The 19,410-nt window shown below is 37.3% G+C and overlaps 1 protein-coding gene across 2 annotated transcripts in view; it reads right to left on the bottom strand.

Moving 5' to 3' along the window:
* Window positions 1-1,454: 1,454 nt before the first annotated feature.
* Window positions 1,455-19,410, bottom strand: part of FAM49A (family with sequence similarity 49, member A) — a 19,748-nt gene continuing 1,792 nt past the window's right edge. For both annotated transcript variants that reach the window (XM_010189245.1, XM_010189244.1), the window contains exons 2-10: window positions 10,649-10,770; window positions 9,617-9,722; window positions 8,435-8,571; window positions 8,273-8,350; window positions 7,887-8,003; window positions 7,712-7,791; window positions 5,818-5,944; window positions 3,480-3,550; window positions 1,455-2,241 (exon numbers count right to left, since the gene is read on the bottom strand). In XM_010189245.1, coding sequence (XP_010187547.1) covers window positions 2,178-2,241; window positions 3,480-3,550; window positions 5,818-5,944; window positions 7,712-7,791; window positions 7,887-8,003; window positions 8,273-8,350; window positions 8,435-8,571; window positions 9,617-9,722; window positions 10,649-10,770 — 902 coding nt within the window. In that variant the 3' untranslated portion in view covers window positions 1,455-2,177. The remainder of the gene's footprint in view (window positions 2,242-3,479; window positions 3,551-5,817; window positions 5,945-7,711; window positions 7,792-7,886; window positions 8,004-8,272; window positions 8,351-8,434; window positions 8,572-9,616; window positions 9,723-10,648; window positions 10,771-19,410) is intronic.

Genomic DNA, 19,410 nt, shown 5'->3' with positions numbered 1-19,410 from the left:
AAGATACTTCTCAACCTTTTTATGTTGTCTCTAAACACAGCCAGTCTCAATGCTTACTTTACCAAACTTTTTATTATTTCAGACAAACTTCTGTACAAAAACATCATAGCAGGCAAAGAAAATCAGTGACTTCAGTGAACAGCACGTGACAATTTGCAGAATGCTTTAAGGTTTACACATTTATTTCAAAGTGACAAATAGCTTTCCTCTGGGCTACTTAAAGATAAGACTTCACTGTCTGACAAATAATTGCAGCTAAAGCATGTATTAACTTCAGTTACCAAGCTCAACAGAATGACCACCCAGAAGTTCCACCCAGACTTACCTAACTGGAAGTGACTATGAGCAAACCAGGATTTCCCCTAATATACGTTTTTAAATGTCCCCCCATTAAAAATGGAGTTTGTAAACAGTGGATTTACTACTGTGAAAATGCAGTGTGATCACTGCTTCCAGAAAAAGAAAAAAAACAACTACTGTGATTTCTAATTCTGTTCCTGACAACAACACAGGGATCTGCTGCGACAACTGCAGATGTGTGACATGAATGCTGGCGGTGCGGTGCTGTCCAGTATCGCGACGTGTAATGTTGGCACCCATGGGTTCTGATCAGGCTTGAGAAACCTCATAGTGGTAGTTCTGCTCAGAAATAAACTCTGAGACAATTCCTACTCCAAACACCTTATGATACTAATACTGTTTAAGGACTGAGTTGAATGACAGTTTGTCACAGTGCAGCTGAGTTTTGGCAGACCAAATGCATCTTCAAAGTCTTAAGGTAATGTTTTTAGAAGTGAATGCATGAAAATTCCAGTGAGAGCACACAAACCCGATTCATGTACACAGGATAAGCAAATACAAATCTGAATCTGTGCACAAGCACTGGAGTTTTCACGCATACATGCAAGCAGAGTACACAAAATAAAATACATTTTCAGTACATGACCTCTGCAAGAATATGTACAGCAACTGCAGACCACCCAGCAGACACACTTAACAGAGCATGAGCACTTTGCTGCTTTTGGCAAAGTATTTCTATTCCATTTACTGGAAGAATCACTAGAAATAAGAACAAACAACTCAGCAAGGAACTCAACTCCTTGAAGTATCAATCACGTCTCAAAAACCAGCGAAGAGGAGTCAGCTGATAAATATTTCTGTGCTGACTCTGAATCATCTAATGAATAGTACTATCAAGGAACTTGATGGAGCGCCTAAAAACATCTCAGCTCTTAAAATTTATTTTTATCATGCCTAGTTTGATGAGGTCAGTTTGACACTAGGGAAGTTTGCTGCTACAGAAGAGTGTTCTGCTTTATACCAGTTTAAATCAGCAAAAAAATTACTTACTGAGGAGAGCTGTCTGAGAGATAACGTTCATTGTGATACATTTACATTGACAAATTCTTTCTAGTTAAGTCAAGGCATTAGTATTTTCTCTAATACTTTCTAATAAAATTATACAGAATTTTCAGAATTCAGCAATGGTCTTAAAACATGTTTTCTGTTTATTTATATTGAATCGGAAAGAGGATATTAATTTCCTCAATGGCTGAAAGGTACAGGTTATACTTTATAAAAGAGGTAAAATTACCTCTTTGTAATATGTTTTTGAATGTCAGGCAGCACATAATCCTTAAAATGAGGTGGATCTCTACTTGTTACAAGAAAGACAACATATTTTATGGGAGTGATGAACATTCAGGTATTCTCCTATTCATATGAGTTTGATAAGATTCTAAAACTGACTAAAAAACTGTGTATGTGTTCTCAGAACATATCCAATGAATTTTACTTTCTCTTATATTAACTTTCTTCTTCTTTAAAGTTCCATTTCTGTGGTATTTTTGACACTTCAGTTTATTTTATTTCCATTTTGTCTTCACTACTACTTCTCTGATAGAGAAGGTGTTTATGGATTAAAATGCACAGATAAACTGTTGTAGCTGAAGTATCTAAGTAAAAAAGTATTCTTTGAAGTCAAAAGATAAAGGCTAGCATAAAAACTTAGGCTGAACTATATAAAGTCAGTCAGGTTATGAACAGATTCATATATTTTAGCAGTATGAAGAAAATGGTTATGTAAATACACACAAGTATTAACATCAAACTGTATTAAATTATGTAAACATACACATCTTCTGTGATCAATACAAACATCTACTTGTCTTGGGATACTACTGCAGCATAGCTCGAATTTGTTTTGAAGTAGATTCATCATTCAGGTGTTTTGTAGTGAACCTAGAAAATACAAGTTAAAACAGCATTTTAAAAAATGAACAAGGATTAGAAAAGCCTGACAACTTCAGTGCCTGTTGTTGAAATCAGCGCGGTTGAATTACACAAAGGAGGAACTTACATGTTCCTCTAATTACTGATTACTTGAATTTAACTGCTAATAGTCTGATGGTCTTTATCTCTGCTGAATACCTTTTGCAATAAATTATTCCCTGCTAATAGGTAGAGAGTTGTGGCTAAATACTGTTTGACATCTGTCTAAGACAGTATCATAATTTTGGGTTTAAATTATCTTTTTTTTCCAATTAAAAGCCTCAAAAGAAGTAAAAAAGATTGAAAGACATAAGAAATAGCATAAATACTAAAAGGACTTCGGATCTAGATGGAATTTCGGCATAATCTGTAAACCTAATTTTAAGCAGCTTTCTGAAATGTCCTGGGAGGACTGAAGAGATTTAATGTGGTGGTTTTTTTCAATTTAAGACCAACACGCTTATGTTCATAGGGGGATCAATCACCACATAAGCTCAAAACACACCTAATACCTGTAGAATTTAACTCCACATCAATTTTAATTCAAAAGACATGATAAGCAAATATGGAGGTGTTTATGGCTACAGTTCTCCAAGCATTCAATGCAGCTCTGAAAAACTTGGTACTAAGACTTCCTTCTCCACTTCAGAGAAGTGTCAGGTCACTGTATCTTGCTTCCCAAGCCAGCAACTTAAACACTTAGCTACAGGATTGGGATTCAGGTTGGTGTTTTCTTTAAGATGTTTCATTTAGCAAAATTAAAAAGAAATCAAAACTCTTCTTAAATCACAGGGAAAGAAAGAAGGGAAGTATCAAGGGTCTGAGAAAGAGAAATTCTGCTCTGCGCTTCTAAAATGTTCTAGTTCCTGGGGTATTTTATTTAGCAAATCTTAGCTTAGATACACTGTTTTTTGATGAACTGTCTACCTTTTGGATGGCTAAGTTTAAGGTGGCAAAATGAACCTTAAATACCTTTGAAGAAGGACATTATGACTTCCAATATTAACAGCTGCAGCTTGTCAAAGTGAAATGGGGTTGAAAGAAATTAATATTACTTAAGAAAACTCCAGGTGATGAAGGCAAATTCCAAAGGATAATTTTCTTAATAAATCAAGCTTATAAGGTGAAAAGTCTTAAATATAAAAAAAAAAGTGGGAGGAAACGAAAGGAGGAATTTGTTAAGGCTGAATCAATTATTCTGCACATACCTGAGAGCATTCAGAAGCCCTTCCACAGTGTCAGGTGGTTGTTCCTTTAAAACTTTGATGCATCCCTTCATCTGGGAACAGAAGCATGCCACTATTGAACAATAACATATGAATTGCACTAGCTGAAAACAAGGAAAAATTTCACCAGACAGGTAGGTTTTTTCCTACATCTTGGCAGAGACTGTAAAAACAGGCAGAAACTCTGTCCAAATTTACAAAAGAGGAAATGAAGGAGAGAAAGCAGAGGTAGAACTCATGTGACCCACCATACAGACTACCTTCCTAGTAAACAGAGAGAAATAAGAAATTCCTCTAACCTATTCTGAATGTACTTTCAGATGCAGTGAATCAAGCTCCGGAAATACCCATTTCTTCCCATTTCTGTGAAGACATCTAATAGCTATCCAAAAATTAGTCTAGATTAATTCCATTTTATTTAAAATAACAGATAAAGACATGGCAGAGTCAAGATTTGAATCTTCTCAAGTCACATTGCAGTATGAAATCTACATGCCAGTATTTTCTTTGTAGCTAAGGAGCAACTCTACCATATTCTGAAATGGAAGATGAAATACTCAATTGAAGAGTCCATGCATTTGCCACTAAAAATTATTTGGAAAATATAACTCTGCCTCCTGTGCAATGACCACCCTAATAATCCCTGATTACTGCTCAGTTGGCTCAGTTCTACCTGGAAGATAAAACTAGCTATGCAAAGAGTTGATCAGAGTTGATGAAATTCTCAGGGTAGCAGAAAATATTTTTGAGCGGCACAGGTACTTTTCCTGAACTAGAGAAACTCAAGACTATATTCCCATCACTCAGTACAGGTTTACACACCTCATCAGATCAGACAAACTCAGAGGGGATAAAAATTCAAAGCATTTTTTTCCATTTGTTAGAATGAGAAACAGTCAAAGAAGAAAAGCTGTTAGGATGTCTAAGCTAGAAGCCTACAATTAACAGCTTGAAATAAAGTCTCCAGACTTGAAAGAGCTCCCAGAAAACAGCTTGCAATAAATAATTGTTTTTCACTGTAAAAGAAACTTATCATCTGATATACCATAGTATTTTTTTTTAATTAGAGAAGAATCACTAAACTAATTACACGAATTAAAATTTGGGACCATGTAGTCATTTTTAAAAATGGAGTCATACACCTCCTGTCTCCCTTTTACATCTGTCTGACTATCCAGTAAGATTACAGGGCTTTACAATAAATGTGAGACAAAAAGTACAAGCACTGTATAGTCAGTCCTATCAAAATTTTACTTCTGTAGTCTCTGTGGGCAAGAGACTGAATTAGCAGTCAGGAAGTCTGCATTCAATTCCCAGGCTCTATCTGCTGCATGACCTTGAGCAAATCAATTCACGTCTTTGTGACATATCTTTCCCTCTGTAAAACAAAGCCAAAGAGGAGCTGTGATAAACTCCTGATATCTGCACATGAAAAAAGCTAACGAAGACTTAGCATTAAGTAGTACAATAATACATATATATATATAAAAACACACATACATGTGTGTGTATATATATACACACACACATATACGTGTGTGTGTGTGTGTATAAACTCCTGATATCTGCACATGAAAAATGCTAATGAAGACTTAGCATTAAGTAGCACAATAATACATATATATATATATATCTCTTCTTTTTTGAAGTAGGCTATCTTGTAAAGGGAACGACTTAGTATCTTTTCTTCCCATGAATTAGTTAATTTCTGCTGAAAGATGTCATGCGTGAGATTTAGGTTTGTAAAAACATGTATCTCAAATAAAAGTACTTTTTTGTGTGTTTGCAGTCTCTCAGATGAAAGAGTAATGTTGACTTCCCTGTGACTGGTCGTGCCAAAGCTAAAACTGAAGGCTTATTATCAACATTACAACAGGAACATTTCAGTTCTGTTACTTTAGATCTCAGACACAGCAGAGACAATGTTGAATATCTGCTTATTTACAACAGAGCTGCTGCCAAAGATGAGCACTTCAGCATAAATAAATAACATTATTAATAAAAAATTATGACCACAGAACTTATTCCTGGGTAGGTGTAATACAAAATTATTTTAGTGTAACCATAAAGTTGCCAGGAAAACAGCTAGCAAAGACAAATGAGTATCTGTGTCTGAAAGAAAATACAAAGGAAAAAAGACTGTTCCTTTTTTAATTTCAAACAAGCTGATATATTAAAGTATGCAGGTGAAGATAAATTCTAAATTTTGCCATTCAAAAATAATTAAAATGATTTATATAAAGTCATAAGCTTGGGCTGAAAAAAATCTGCAGGTTAGTATTCTCAGAGCTACAGAGTATTAAAGAAAAGTCACTCTTACATCAATCTTTGATGTCTTTGAGAAAGCTCCCACAGGATGGACATGATCATACAGAATAATAACTCCCACCATTACTCGCATGCAGAACATAAGGGTCTCTTCACTGGTGAATCTACTCCTGTACTCTCTGCAAAACAGAACAAAAAAAAACAGAGAGTCTTGACTTTTTACTGGAAAATTTTGCAATCTAGACCATGAGTGCATGAAATCTGAACATTGTATTTTAAGGCTGAAGATGAACCTTAGTAAGATTTTAAATATCTTTGACATGCATAAGTCCTTGTCAATGTAGAAGGAAGGTCAGAAAGCAAATAAAGCTACGTAAACCCCTTCTAACACCCCTTCACAGTTAAGGTCCTCACTTCTGCATGTCTAAGATGACAGCTTCAGAGAATGGCTCCAAAGTTCAGGAAATACAAGGAGACTGATTGTATTCCTGTTCAAACTGGAACCTCATGATATTGGGATCTCAAAGGAAAAGTTACTTTTTTTGCTTAAATTCCTACTCTGAAGCAGTTAACATTGAAGTAGGAAATTATTTCAGCACATAGTCTAATATGTGGAGGCACACTAGATAGGACTGGACTGAACTAATTTGAAAGAGTTTTTCTTTGCAACATAAGAATACAGATGGCAGAGTTAGACCAGTCCTTATCAGATGTCATACCTGAAACCATCTTAAAAACCATCATCAGGAAATGAAAAATGAACTATAGTAGAAAAAGAAAAAAAAGAAACACTGGAAAACAGAAATTATCACTAGTTTTCTAACAATACTATCCTGAGTAGATAATACATTAGTCTACTGTCATTCACTGGTTTTTGAAAAGAAAACTTTTTTTTTTTAACTTAAACATATCATTAAGAATACTAAAACCTCTATTATACTACCTCTTAGTTGACAATAACTTCAACTATTATTCTCCTGTTTAAATAACACAGCATCGTAACACGAACAGATTTAAAGGCTACAGACATTTTTATGTGAAAATGCTTGATTATCTCACAATTAGAAGTAAATATCTGAAAATCTTCTGGTAGATGACTCACAACTTTCTGATTCTCTACTTTTGCCAAAAAATGAGCTTACACATAGGGTTAGTTTTCTCTAACTACTTCTAAGGTGGCCCAGATTGCAAGAAGAGTCCCACCACCTTCTCCAGAATTTTCATAAACAGAGTACTTTCAGGAATTCTACCCTTTCCATGGCACCATGAACAAACAATTCAAAGACAGGAAGACTACTTTGACTCTATCTTGTATGTGTTTGCCACTCAAAGGGACATCTAACCTAAAAAATACTTGATTAAACGCACAGCTAAACAACAGTAACCCTACTGGCTATACCTATGCTAGTTGCTAAGAAAACAACTGTACATTTTCTGTAAAGCTGCAGTTTCTCATATCCAGAGTAAGAAGGGTACATCCAAAAAGATCTACTCAAACAATTCTCAAAATAGTCCGTGTATCACTTGTGAAAATGCTGCTTGGAAAAGACAAAATTTTGCCCTTAAGTCTGCTAATAATTGAACACCATGGGCAATATAGAGACAGTAGTTGGCCTATGGCCCTGGTTAGACAAGACACAGTCACTAAAGTCTCTAAGTGCATACTATTACACTTGTATTTTAAACTTTTCTTAAAATACAGGCTGAACGCGTAAGCTCTCCCTAACAAAACTCAATGGTGATTCATGAAGAATATCATAAGGTGGTAAACACAGAAGGCAAGACTTTCTAATACCAGGTCATGCTTTGTATATAAATGTGTTAACAACTTAAGGCAAACATACACGAATTCATTTGGAAAAAACTGTGTGTATCCCAGATGATTACTTAAAATACAATACAAACTCCCTCACACAAGAAAAACAAGACATAAGGGAAAAACTTACGGTGTTTCCAACATGACTTTACATACGCTAGCCATAGTACTTAGACAGTCCGTTGTATTTTCAATTGGTAACGTTTTGTTCTAGAAGGGTTAAAAAGAGTCAGTGTTCAGTAAACTATGTTGTAAAATTAAAATCAAGAATGTCTGTGTTAGACCTTTTCTCCTCCATTACTTACTTCTGATACAAAATGTGTAGTTGCATTGCTGAGTGTTTTCAGCATTGGTGTGGCTTCTGCATAAAACAGGGACATCCTATTGGCCATTTCATTGTTTACTTCATTCTCAATGTCTAGCTGATGAAAACAGGAGAAAAAATAGTCAGTAAAACTCTTTAAAATCTTGCTGGCAGCAAGAAAAAGATACAGTACATGCTCATGTCAGCAAACAGATCATTGCATGAATAGTTCCACTCTAATCACTTCATCCAGACTGCTGATTAACTCTTGGTGTGGAGAGAACAAGACAGCTAGTGAATCAAACGAAAAAACTTTACCACAAATGCTACAAATGCATACTGATAAACACCTCAGTGTGAAGAGCAGATCAGACCTGATTTACTTACATGCATGTTGTTTATTCTGTTGCGACTTATTGTTCGCCTATAATAACTGAAGTCATTCTGAATGGCTGGGTTTCTCATCTTTGAGGAAGACAAATAGGAAATAATCAGTTTGGGTTCAAAACACATGGAAAAAATCAGCATCTACTAAAAGACTTTATTAACCTTAAGCTCATCAAAACGAAGAGTAAAATGTAAGATTTCTGCAAATTCTTTCGCTAGAGCCTGTTCCCGTTCCAGATGCTGGGTTGGAGTATATGGTGGGCACGTCAAGGACTCCAATAAGCTCTGCAGGGCTTTCTCTGAATAAAAATCAGAAGTAAAATTCTGTTCAGTCCACATTATGACAGAGTATTAAGTAAGTATCTAAATATATCTTGTTTGAGGAGAAGAAAGCCTCTGAACATGCAGAGCCCTAATAGAAATGCTTTTCCTTAGTACTGTAACGTGAGAAACGTCAGCCAAAGACAGCGGCCTCTTCATGCTCTCTGCCATTTTCTCTCCACTATCTATCACTAAGCTCTTTTCTATTTTAATGGCCCTTTATCTGCGTTCCCTGTCGAAAATTCCAGAGAAAGCATTTTTCTTGCATTTAAATATTCAACTCCTTCTCTTTCAACTTCTCCAATTAGCCATCAGCTCAGTATAGAGATTATTCTGGCATCCCTGCTACTAAAAGTGTACTTTTAGGCACTAACAAAATGTAATTCAGCTCCTGCAGCTATAATTACTAGCATTACTGAAAAAGTGAGACTTAGTAAGCAGGATACTGTAGAAGAATTCCCTTGCATTAGGAGCTCTCCCTAATCATCCATACATCTTTGCACACTGGTTCTCTTGCAGAGTTCTAATACAAGGCGTAATTACATCATTTTTTGGGTTTGTAGGGATGAAAAAAGTCAACATAAAACATGCCCAACTTTGGATTTTTATCCTGTGAGAGAGTTTACTGATATCCTTCTCCACCTGTTATATCCGTTTTTAACGTTTCAAAAAATTTTTCATTTACATGCCTTTCAAAACTCTGAAGGATCCAGATTACAACAGTTAAATTACATTAGTACAAGATGGACCAGTGAAGTGCAGAAGATGGCAGTCAGCAGAGAAAAACTTTATGCAGTTTTATCACATTCTTTTCTTGTACTCTATTTAGATAACACAGATTTAAGTGACAAACTAAAACTGATAACTTTAAAATTAAACGAAGATTACAAATATACCTTAATAAATGTAATTGCAGTTAAACATCTCTTGATATGAAACAGGAAGAAGCCTGTGAAAAATAAACTTCCTATTTCTCTCTTTAGGAAGTAGCCCAATAAACAGACATACTAAAACAGGGCTCACCTAATCTGAGTGAAAACTCATAAAAGCGCTTCAGTCTTACAACCAGAGGACATACTGAATTCCATGCTTTTTCTTGCAACTGGATATCATTGGGATTCTGTATCGCCTGAAATGAAAACACTACTGTAAAGAACTATGATATATGAATAACAAGCAAAAGGTAGTTTGGAATTTTTCTGCCACATTATTTTAGAAAGTAAGCATTGTGAAACATAGAAAAATTACTAGAAATTACATTGCACAGGAATAGGAAACTAGTATGTCCAAAAAATACCATGTTTTCCACCTTTCCTCTCCCCCTGTAACATAGTGGTTTTAAATTATTCATTCCAATGCACTGCTGACATACAAAAATATGTTTTAACATAATCTTTGGGGAGCAAAGCCATTGTAGAAGCATCAGGTAAGACCCAATTTGCAGAAATAGCCTTTTTTAAGGTTTTGGTGTTTTTGAAATCTTCAACTTATACAGGTTCTTAACTCACCAACAGCTCATGCTCACAGTAACTGCAAAGCTGATGCAGGAAAAGGTTTGGTTACTTGAGAAATTTAAGTTACAGTTCAGAATGGTACTTTGGGACCAGTTTGATAGAATAAGATGCCTGTAAAAGTGGGTGTAAGGTTATCATTTACTGTGGTTTGTTATTTCACTTACATAGAAGAACAACTATTTTAAACCTTTTTTCATAGTGTATTTTGTGACATCTGAGTATTATTTCTTCCGTGTCCTCAACTGTGAATCCCAGCATGAGATATATGGAACAAGGTATAGAAATGGTGTTTCTTAAAGCAAAAAATAATTACTAATAGTAAACCTAAAAGAAGTTCCAACAGCCATCATTTAATGATTTCACATTAGGGCTTTATATTCAACGTTACACATAATCTGTAACATTTTCTAAATACAATTTTAATGAAGATTTTCATATCATTTTATAGAATGTGCTTGGATACAGAACAGAAGGAAGGAACACGTTGACTTTTGCTTGGATTTTGCTTCCAGAGAACTGTCATTAACTTTAACAAACATACATCTCTAATTTCCTGTCCAGCTCCTTTGTAGGCCTGAAGGTCTGCAAGCATACTTTCCGAGTCCTGCAAAACGGCACTGATCTGATTCCATACCTCCCTTTCTCCGTCTGTGGGCTGTGCATCTAAGAAACAGAAAAGCAAAATGCACAAAGTCAAAATGTAGCTGCAGTGCAAATGGCAGAATTACTCAATTGTACTGAAAAACACTATAGCCAGCCTGTCTATGTGTAACTCCGCTCTGATGTGGTTTTTAAAAATATACAATTACACTGCACTGCCATTCTGCTAGCATCCAAGTTTCTTCTTTCAAAAGCAAGGAAGGAAAAATAGTACAGTTTTTGTATGCTCTGGCTTATAATGCCTATTCTCAAAACGCTGCATTTTAAAGTGAAGCACTCTCATAAAGCAATGTTATTAGAAAACAGGATAACGCACCAGTCCTTTAACAAAAATATCCCTCTCTTTCACGAGCTCCACAGCTTGATTACAAAGAATTGTTCACTTTTTCTTGCAGCTTGGGGATAAAATCAGGCCTTTCAGTGAATGGAGCAGTGGGATATTACGCCACTTTGACTTCCACGCTTCCTTAACCAGGGTAATTTATTTCTCCTTTTGTAAAACACAGATATAGTACTGTTAAAAATAAATATTTTTCTTATGTATGTCACAGATCATTCCTTTTTTTTTGCTACTAAAATAAACCCAGCTCTGTCAATGATCAGTTTTCAAAGTGGGAGTGACCTACAGACCTTTATTGTTCAGAGAAATTACATTTGGAAGTAGATCAATTTTCCCATTCAAATCCCATCCAAAGGCATTTTCACAGCAGTGTGACACCAGGGAGTTATGTTATCCCCAGAACACTGACATGTAAGACAAGGTAGAGACCTTCTGCCTTCTTTTGCTTTAAAATATAAAGAAAACTGGCACTGACTAAAGACTGGATGAACTACTTACAGAATTGCAGTCAGTATTTGTAGAAATAACCACATTGTCCTAGCAGATTTCTACAGAAACACAACTTTTGGGTTGGTTTTTTTTTCTTAAATTTTCATTAGCCTGTAAGGATAGAATTTTAATTTTTATGGAAGAAAAAAACACTTTGAAGGTGAATGTTAGAACTCAAGGACTACTTGTTTGAATTAAAAGCAATGAGCTACCTTGGGTTCAAAACTCACTGATTAGGAAGAGCTGCTGTACACATCTCTACACTAATAGATAAGAAATATTACAAATACTTTTTCTGTTTAGTCTTCTCACTCTCCTTAAGAAATGAGACAGTTTTCCACCCATATATCAGTACAGGATTAATTTATCCATCCTCCATTAGAAACAAATAACCCAGTTCACCCTGGAGAGCAGCGGAAGAGTAGGCATTGTCGCCATGAGGTTTCAGGTTAGGATAATTTGTTTAAATGTGTTAAAATGGTCCTTGCACCAACGAGACACAAATGGCTGTGATTCAGGTGTCTGTAGCTAGCTCTGAAGCAACTAATACTTAAAATCTTCCCTATATTCCTGTCACCAGGAGTCCCACGAGACAGAGAACAAGAAACAATACTGATATGACTTTCCTTTTATTCTGGAGGTTTTCCCTAATCTTATTTAAAAGACAGAACAAGAGAAAGTAAAAATAAGATGGGCTTACTCAGCTAGGTTTTATATCTAAAATACTTCATGTAAATAAAAAATTCCACTACCCTTCAAAAAGTGAAGGAAAGCAGCACCAAGGGGAAAAACTACCCTAACCAGGAAAATCCCAGCAAATCTAGCAGTCAGAGTAAGTTCACAGTGTTACTGACTGGTTCTTTCCCCAAGCTGCAAGAAATCGCAGGTATACGCTGTAAAAAGGTCTGTCACCTTGTGATAAAGAAACAAAAGAGTAAACGCTTCTGAGTTCAATGAAGGAAGTGGCAATCTTGCTGAACAGTTACACACCATAGAAAAACAGGGTAGGGGGAAGGTAGGAGTCATCTATAAATCAATAGCTATATTGCAATAGTTAAACAAAAGTTAATTGAAGTAACATTTTCAGTGAATATTAAGACACTAAAGAGAATAAGTACTTTATTAGTACATTTCATGAGTGTAAAATTTGCATGTTCAGGCCATCTGAAGCATGGGTTGGTTAACAGGGTACTTCTATGTTACTTTTTACAAATTATTTTCTTTAAAAAAATATTAGCCCCTAATAGAAATGTAAACTCTATAGACTGCTCAGCACTTTGGGACTTGAAAATGGCCTTTAGTAACACCCTTTACTGTTAGTCTTTTTCAGATTTTTCCAATTTGTCTTTTGAAAGTTTGAAGAAGGCTGAATATCTGTAACCCATTGAGCTTTCTGTAGTATCCCAGCACCTGGGGAAGTTGGAGTAGGAGGAAGGTAGTGAGTGGAAGAGGGAAAGCAAGTGAAGGGAGAGGGCTGCAAAGGCTGCAGAGCAACAGGCTTAGCTTGCACTTGCAGAAGCGGTTTTATATTTATGTTGGAAAGTGTTTAGCTGAAAAATAAATGCAGAGAAGATGATTCAGGCTGCTTTTTAAAACAACATGCATCTTACTTATGAAATATATGTTATGCAAACAGATGTTCTGATAAGACCATGGCCATATTTCAAAAGGGATTTTGCATCTTGCCAAAAACGGTCAGCTAAAATATCTGCAATTGATCACTTTGAAAAAGATTTCATCTTGCTGTAAACAACAACAATAGCAACCACAACAACTGAAAGGAATACAGACCTCTTCGTGACAGGTTTTGGCTATTAAAATTCGTTTTCTATTCCAACACCACCAAAGCTTGTTCCTGTGTTCTGAGTGAAAAAATGCCAATCCTGAATGACAGGGTGGAATCACAGCTTGGCTGTGCTCACCTACCCCCATACCACCAGAGAACCAGCACACGCTTTTATAAATAAAACCATACCCACTGATGAATCCACATCGAATGCCAGCTCTCTCAGTAATAAGTTACTATAATCACTGGACTTACTGCATTTTCAAGTCTGAATTTTAGAGTACTCGTGATTAGTATTCAGAGTACATTGTCTTTAATAAGACAAAACAGGAAAACCTTTCATCTCCCTTTGCCCAAATGTTTCTAATGTGAACCCTAAGCCCGACAACAAAATAAATCTGCTATCAAATTCATTCGAGAGTCAGACCAGGCTTGACTCTTCCAGAGACAGATTCTACTAGCAAATTTTCATTTAGAAAGCAAATATTTTAGCTCTGGAGAGAAATGTAATTCCATTGGCTCCATCAGAAATGACCAGGATATGACAATTCACATTCTATATAGAAATGCTCTCTTTCATCTTTACACACGGTCTATTCCATGTTTTGGATGAGGCTTCAGTCTTCGTAAAAAGGAGGAGGAAAGCAGGACCCTCTACAATCCATTTATGGAACCATTAAATATTTCAGGTGCATGGTGGGGTGGAATCCACCTTCCCGGTGGAATCGTCATTCTTATCTTAGAAAAATACCTGTCATTTGTTTAAAATAACAAACACCAAACCCTAACAACACAAGGTATCTACCTCATTCTTTTGTGCACTAGAAACTCCATAGAAACTGCTATGTAAGTAAGACATTAGTACTGACAGGACAAGATTAAATACAAAAAGAATAGATACAAAGCCTTTACCAACAGAAAATCAAGTGTAACAATATCTCAGTAATTAATTTTTCTGAAGACATAACACACCCTTTCTGCACCTGAAATGCTGACCTAAAGCACAGGACTTTATTCCACCCTCAGTCACACTGACCGCAGGCTAAGGAGACTCCCACTGAAGCTGGTTAGTGCTTGCATTTCAGTGAATGTGGAATCACATTTGTCAAAAAAGCATCATAATCTCCTGGCCTCGTCAGTCTAGCAAAAGAATAGTAAGTAAATCAAGATGTCTTGCAGGCTCTGCTTTCAGATCTTCTTGTTCTGTCCACTGCTGACAGCAGCCACTGACAGCAAGTTAGATAGTAGTACATGTATTTTACTGTATAATGCTAAAGCTCTATTACAGGTCTGTCACCATGACAATGATTTTCCCTATTCAATATGGGACAAAATTGGATGAAAAGCCAGTTTCATAGAATCATGGAATGGTTTGGGTTGGAAGGGACCTTAAAGATCATCCAGTCCAACTCTTGCCATGGACGGGGACACCTCCCACCAGACCAGGTTGTTCAAAGCCCCGTCCAACCTGGCCTTGAACACTGGCAAGGAGGGGGAGTTTATGTCCTTAGAAAAGACAAAAGGCATTACAACTACAGTGAATAATGCAATTCAGAAGGTATCAGAACCCGCTATATCCTAAGAAGAATAGTGTTAGTCTATACTGGATTTTTATTTCATCCTGTCTAAACTAGCTAGAATAAAGTGAAGCTCCCTAATATCATATTTGCTACAGGCATGATGTTGTGCCAGGGATATCAGTGCCAAGCTTCAGCTCCCTGGTGGAAGCAGAGTGGACAGCATCTCTCCAGCTGAGCTGCGACTTCCGCTAAGGGCTCTGTGTGCAGCGCAGGAGACGAGAGTTAAACCTCTCGCAGGCTGAATACAGATTACATCTCCAGCCTTGCCGCCTGTGAGTGAGGGTATTAATTAATATCCCATTATGTAGTGGGCGTTTGTTCTGCTGTCAGACATGTTCTAATAATAGACACTTCATGAACAATGATAACTGAAAATTTCATTAACGTGGGTGGGAAATCCTAGAAAATAAGTGTCCTTGACTCTTGCAGGGGTGGGATTAAATCAGGATCAGCTAACAGACCCACCTAGCTAACATTTACAAAAAAGGGCAGCCTGCTCAGGTTAAGGTTAGAGAGTTTGGTCTCATGAAAGGTGTTTGCATCTGAGGAGAGGATGGTGCTGAAACTGTCACTTAAGGACACCTCCTCCCAATGACCTATAAGCTTTAGTCTTTTAGTCTTTTAGGTTCAAAGCAAATTGTTGTTGCCACAATCTTTAAATTATTTCCAAGAATTCACATGGAATTATTTGTTTACTTTGCCTGAACAAGGCCCTCTATGGGCAGCAGTAATTTGACAACAGATTTTCTGTAAAAAAGAGCACTCAAAAGCTTCTTTGTAAAGCCTCAAATACCCAGAATTTATTTACCTGGGACTAATTTAAACAAGGTCAACATGTAAAGAACAAACCAGTTCTTGAACTGACAAAATCCATTTCAAGAGAATTCGCCCTATGGGCTCATGAAATTCTGAAATTCACAGGCTCTCAAGACTTGCCATGCACTCACTCTTAATGTTATTTTCAACTTGAGAGCTAAGAAAAAATTTAAGATTAATTAAGTGGTATAAAATCAAATCCAATACATAGCAGTTTGATCAAGAATACCCACATTGAGATACTAGTGTAACAGAGCAATATGGCTCCCCTTCCGGGAATGAAGATATTCTTTTTCTTTACGTAAATCTTTCTGTAAGCCTTAAAAACTGAGTAATTTAGCTGAACATATACAGTTCGCAATTTACCTCAGTGAAAAGGTTTTTTCACCTGCAGTTCCCATTTGTCCCTGTTTGTTTTCAAGACTAGACTGAATGGATCTTCAAATTGCTTCTGCTTGCACAGATCCAGAGTAACTGCCTAACTCTGAAATGGTTACGGGAGAGCACACAGAACAGCTTTTGCTGTACGATATTAACTGAAATTAATGCTGGATTCAAGCTTTTTCAAGTATGATCATGGAGTTACGAAACTTGTTTCCCAGTTTGGAATCAATAATAATGCCAGTGAAAACTGTCATAAGAATTGCAACTGATGATACAGACAGCTGTGGGAAAAGGGGGGGAAAAAGAGAGAATTTTAGACAATTCTTTTCCAGCCAATAATTTTCTAGGTAAAAATTAAAATAGCTACTCAAAGAAAAAAATGGATGGTGATATTTTGAAACACACTAACTTCTTTTTCTTTCATAATACTTTTCCATTTTCAAATACAGCACAAGGCAAAATTTGAAAAAAAACCAACTTTGAATTATGTGAGAAAACTTAATTTTTTTTTAAGTGTTCCTGGTTTTATCTGCCCATTTTTCAAGACCTCAAGAATTGCTTAGAAGAGATGTATTGGAGAGATTAATGATAAATATGAAAAGAACAGGTTGGTGAAAAATACGTAAGAGAAAAGTGGGAAAACAACTGACGAAAACCACCTTAATAATTAGCTATATTTTAAAAACAAAACAAAAATCCCTCATAACGTTATTTTTTAAAAAGATGCAATACAAGACATCATTCTCAAAAGTTTTCAACAAAACATAAAATTCTGCCCTGGATAACAATTCACAAGGAAATAAATTAATCTCAGTTGCACAAAATAACTCAACCTTACAACCCGTTGACTATAAAATGTGTATCAATTAAGGACAATAAAGAGAAAACAATAAAATAAAAATCTACTACACTGACCTTACAGTGGGTTCGCGACCGACCTAAGATCTATAAATCTGTACAGCTGCTTGCCATCCTCTCCTGCATTTCTGTTCCCATTCATGTGCCACTGCTGGGGCTATTCCAACCATTGCCATCATCCACATCACCCTGATCTGACTGGAAGAACCCTCAGTAGGTGAGGGATGAAGCGGTAGTTTGGTGGGGTTGTTTTTAACAGCTAGTTCTTAGCAAGTTCATTTTCCGACATAGCCATCTGTACGGAGTTTGCATGGCAAGGTTTTTGTAGCGGTGGGACTACTGGGGTGGCTTCTGTGAGAACCTGCTAGAAGTTTCCTCCATGTCCAATCAAGCCAATGCCAGTCAGCTCCAAGATGGACCTGTTACTGGCCAAAGATGAGCCCATTAGTGACAGCAGTAGCATCTCTGCGATAACTTATTTAAGAAGGGGAAAAATACCTGCTGCGCAGCAGCAGCCAGAAGACAGGAGTGAGACTACTCTGCAGACACCAAGGTCAGTGAAGTAGGGGCAGGAGGTGCTCCAGGCATTGGAGCAGAGATTCTCCTGCAGCATGTGATGAAGACCACAGTGAGGCAAGGTGTCCCCCTGCAGCCCATGGAGGTTAACCTTGGAGCAAAGATCCACCTGCAGCCACGCTGGAGCAGGTGGATGCCCAAAGGTGGCTGTGACGCTATGGAAAGCCTGTGCTGGAGCAGGCTCCTAGCAGGATCCATGGACTCGTGGAGAGAGGAGGCCATGCAGGAGCAGGTTTGCTGGCAAGACTTGCGATCCCAAGGAGGACCCATGCTGGAGCAGTTTGTTAAGAATTGCAGCCCATGGGAAGGGCTCACATTGGAGAAGTTCGTGGAAAACTGTCTCCTGTGGGAGGGACTCCATGCTGGAGCAGGAGAAAAGAGGAGTCTTCCCCCTGAGGAAGGAGCAGCAGAGACAATGGGTGATGAACTGACCACAACCTCCATTCTCTGTATCCGTGTGCCACTAAGGGGGAGGAAGCAGAGAGTTTGGGAGTAAAGCCTAGAAAGAAGGGAGCAGTGAAGGAAGATGTTTCAAGTTATGGTTTTTTCTTATTACCCTACTCTGATTTGATTGGTAATTATTTTCCCTGAGCCGAGTCTGTTTTGCCCATGATGGTAACTGGTGAGTGATCTCCCTGTGCTTATCTCGACCCATGCAGCTTTCGGCATATTTTTCCAGCCAAGGAAGCCCACACACTATCACTCATGATGGGTGCAATCATATTTTTGTACATTTCAGTTCTAGCGTAAGGGTATGAGACTATGTGGCAAAGCATCACCCATGGGATGACCCCTTTGGAGCAGCACAGATTAAATCGACTGTCACATTTAACACCTTAGTGTTCTTTTCCCACTTCCTTTACATAAACACTTGTTTTACTTCTGACCAGCATCAGTCCATAAAGCCTCTGATTTCTGAGGCATGGAGACAGATTTATCTGCTCTACTCCTGCATATGAGGAAAAAGGCTGTTTCTGGTTTTTTAAGCAGTATCCGTGTGGCATGTCATACAAACAGCAGGAAGAAGTATGTCACACACTCTCCTTTCAGGTACAATACACACCAAATGAAGAGCAGCAAAACAACCCCCACCAAATCAGGGCTGAAGTATCCAAAAACTCTGCAAACATTTCTCAAGTAGTGCTGACAGATTGGAGATTTCAGCTTACAGCTAATGAAAAAGTGCACAAAAAGCACTAAGCAAAAGGCTGATGCAAATAACAAAATACAGTGAACACATCAACTCAGCATACCCCTCATCCTCTGAATAGCCAACTGTAGTGACCATTTTCATGCATGAACTTGAACTGAACACTCAGGCCACATAAAGTCACTCGTCCAGCGAGCAGGCAAGCAGGTTCTTACCTGTGTCTGCTAACTAAGGGTGCTCTTTTACACTCTATGATGGTTAATTAATGGGGACCAAAGCATGCAATAACAGGCATCTTCAGTCACATCCCTTCAACACAATACAGATTTCATTCCATAAAAACCTCCAGAACTTTATTTCACCAGTAAAATATTTTAACCTTTTGCTCAGAAGTATAAAATCACTCAAATTTGGAGGTGATAGTTTTGTTCCTCTCCAGGTAGATGAGCCCGACTACGGTGCCCATGTGCCCGCACTTAACCACTGGTCACTTCCTGTGGGAGAGGGTGCTTCATCCTGCTCTGTTCTAGTTGGCAATGCACTTTTGGGAAAAAAAAAAACCCACATCTTCACTGCAAAGGCAATAAAACAGATATCTTCCCTTCTCACCATCAGCTCCACTCTGCCACAGCTTCCCACTGCCAGACCACCCGTTTCTTGCCAA

The sequence above is a fragment of the Mesitornis unicolor genome, unplaced genomic scaffold (assembly GCF_000695765.1).
Source record: "Mesitornis unicolor isolate BGI_N332 unplaced genomic scaffold, ASM69576v1 scaffold23117, whole genome shotgun sequence".
NCBI classification, from domain to species: domain Eukaryota; kingdom Metazoa; phylum Chordata; class Aves; order Mesitornithiformes; family Mesitornithidae; genus Mesitornis; species Mesitornis unicolor.
The sequence above is the reverse complement of the archived record's forward strand: the minus strand, read 5'-3'. Positions and strand labels throughout refer to the sequence as shown.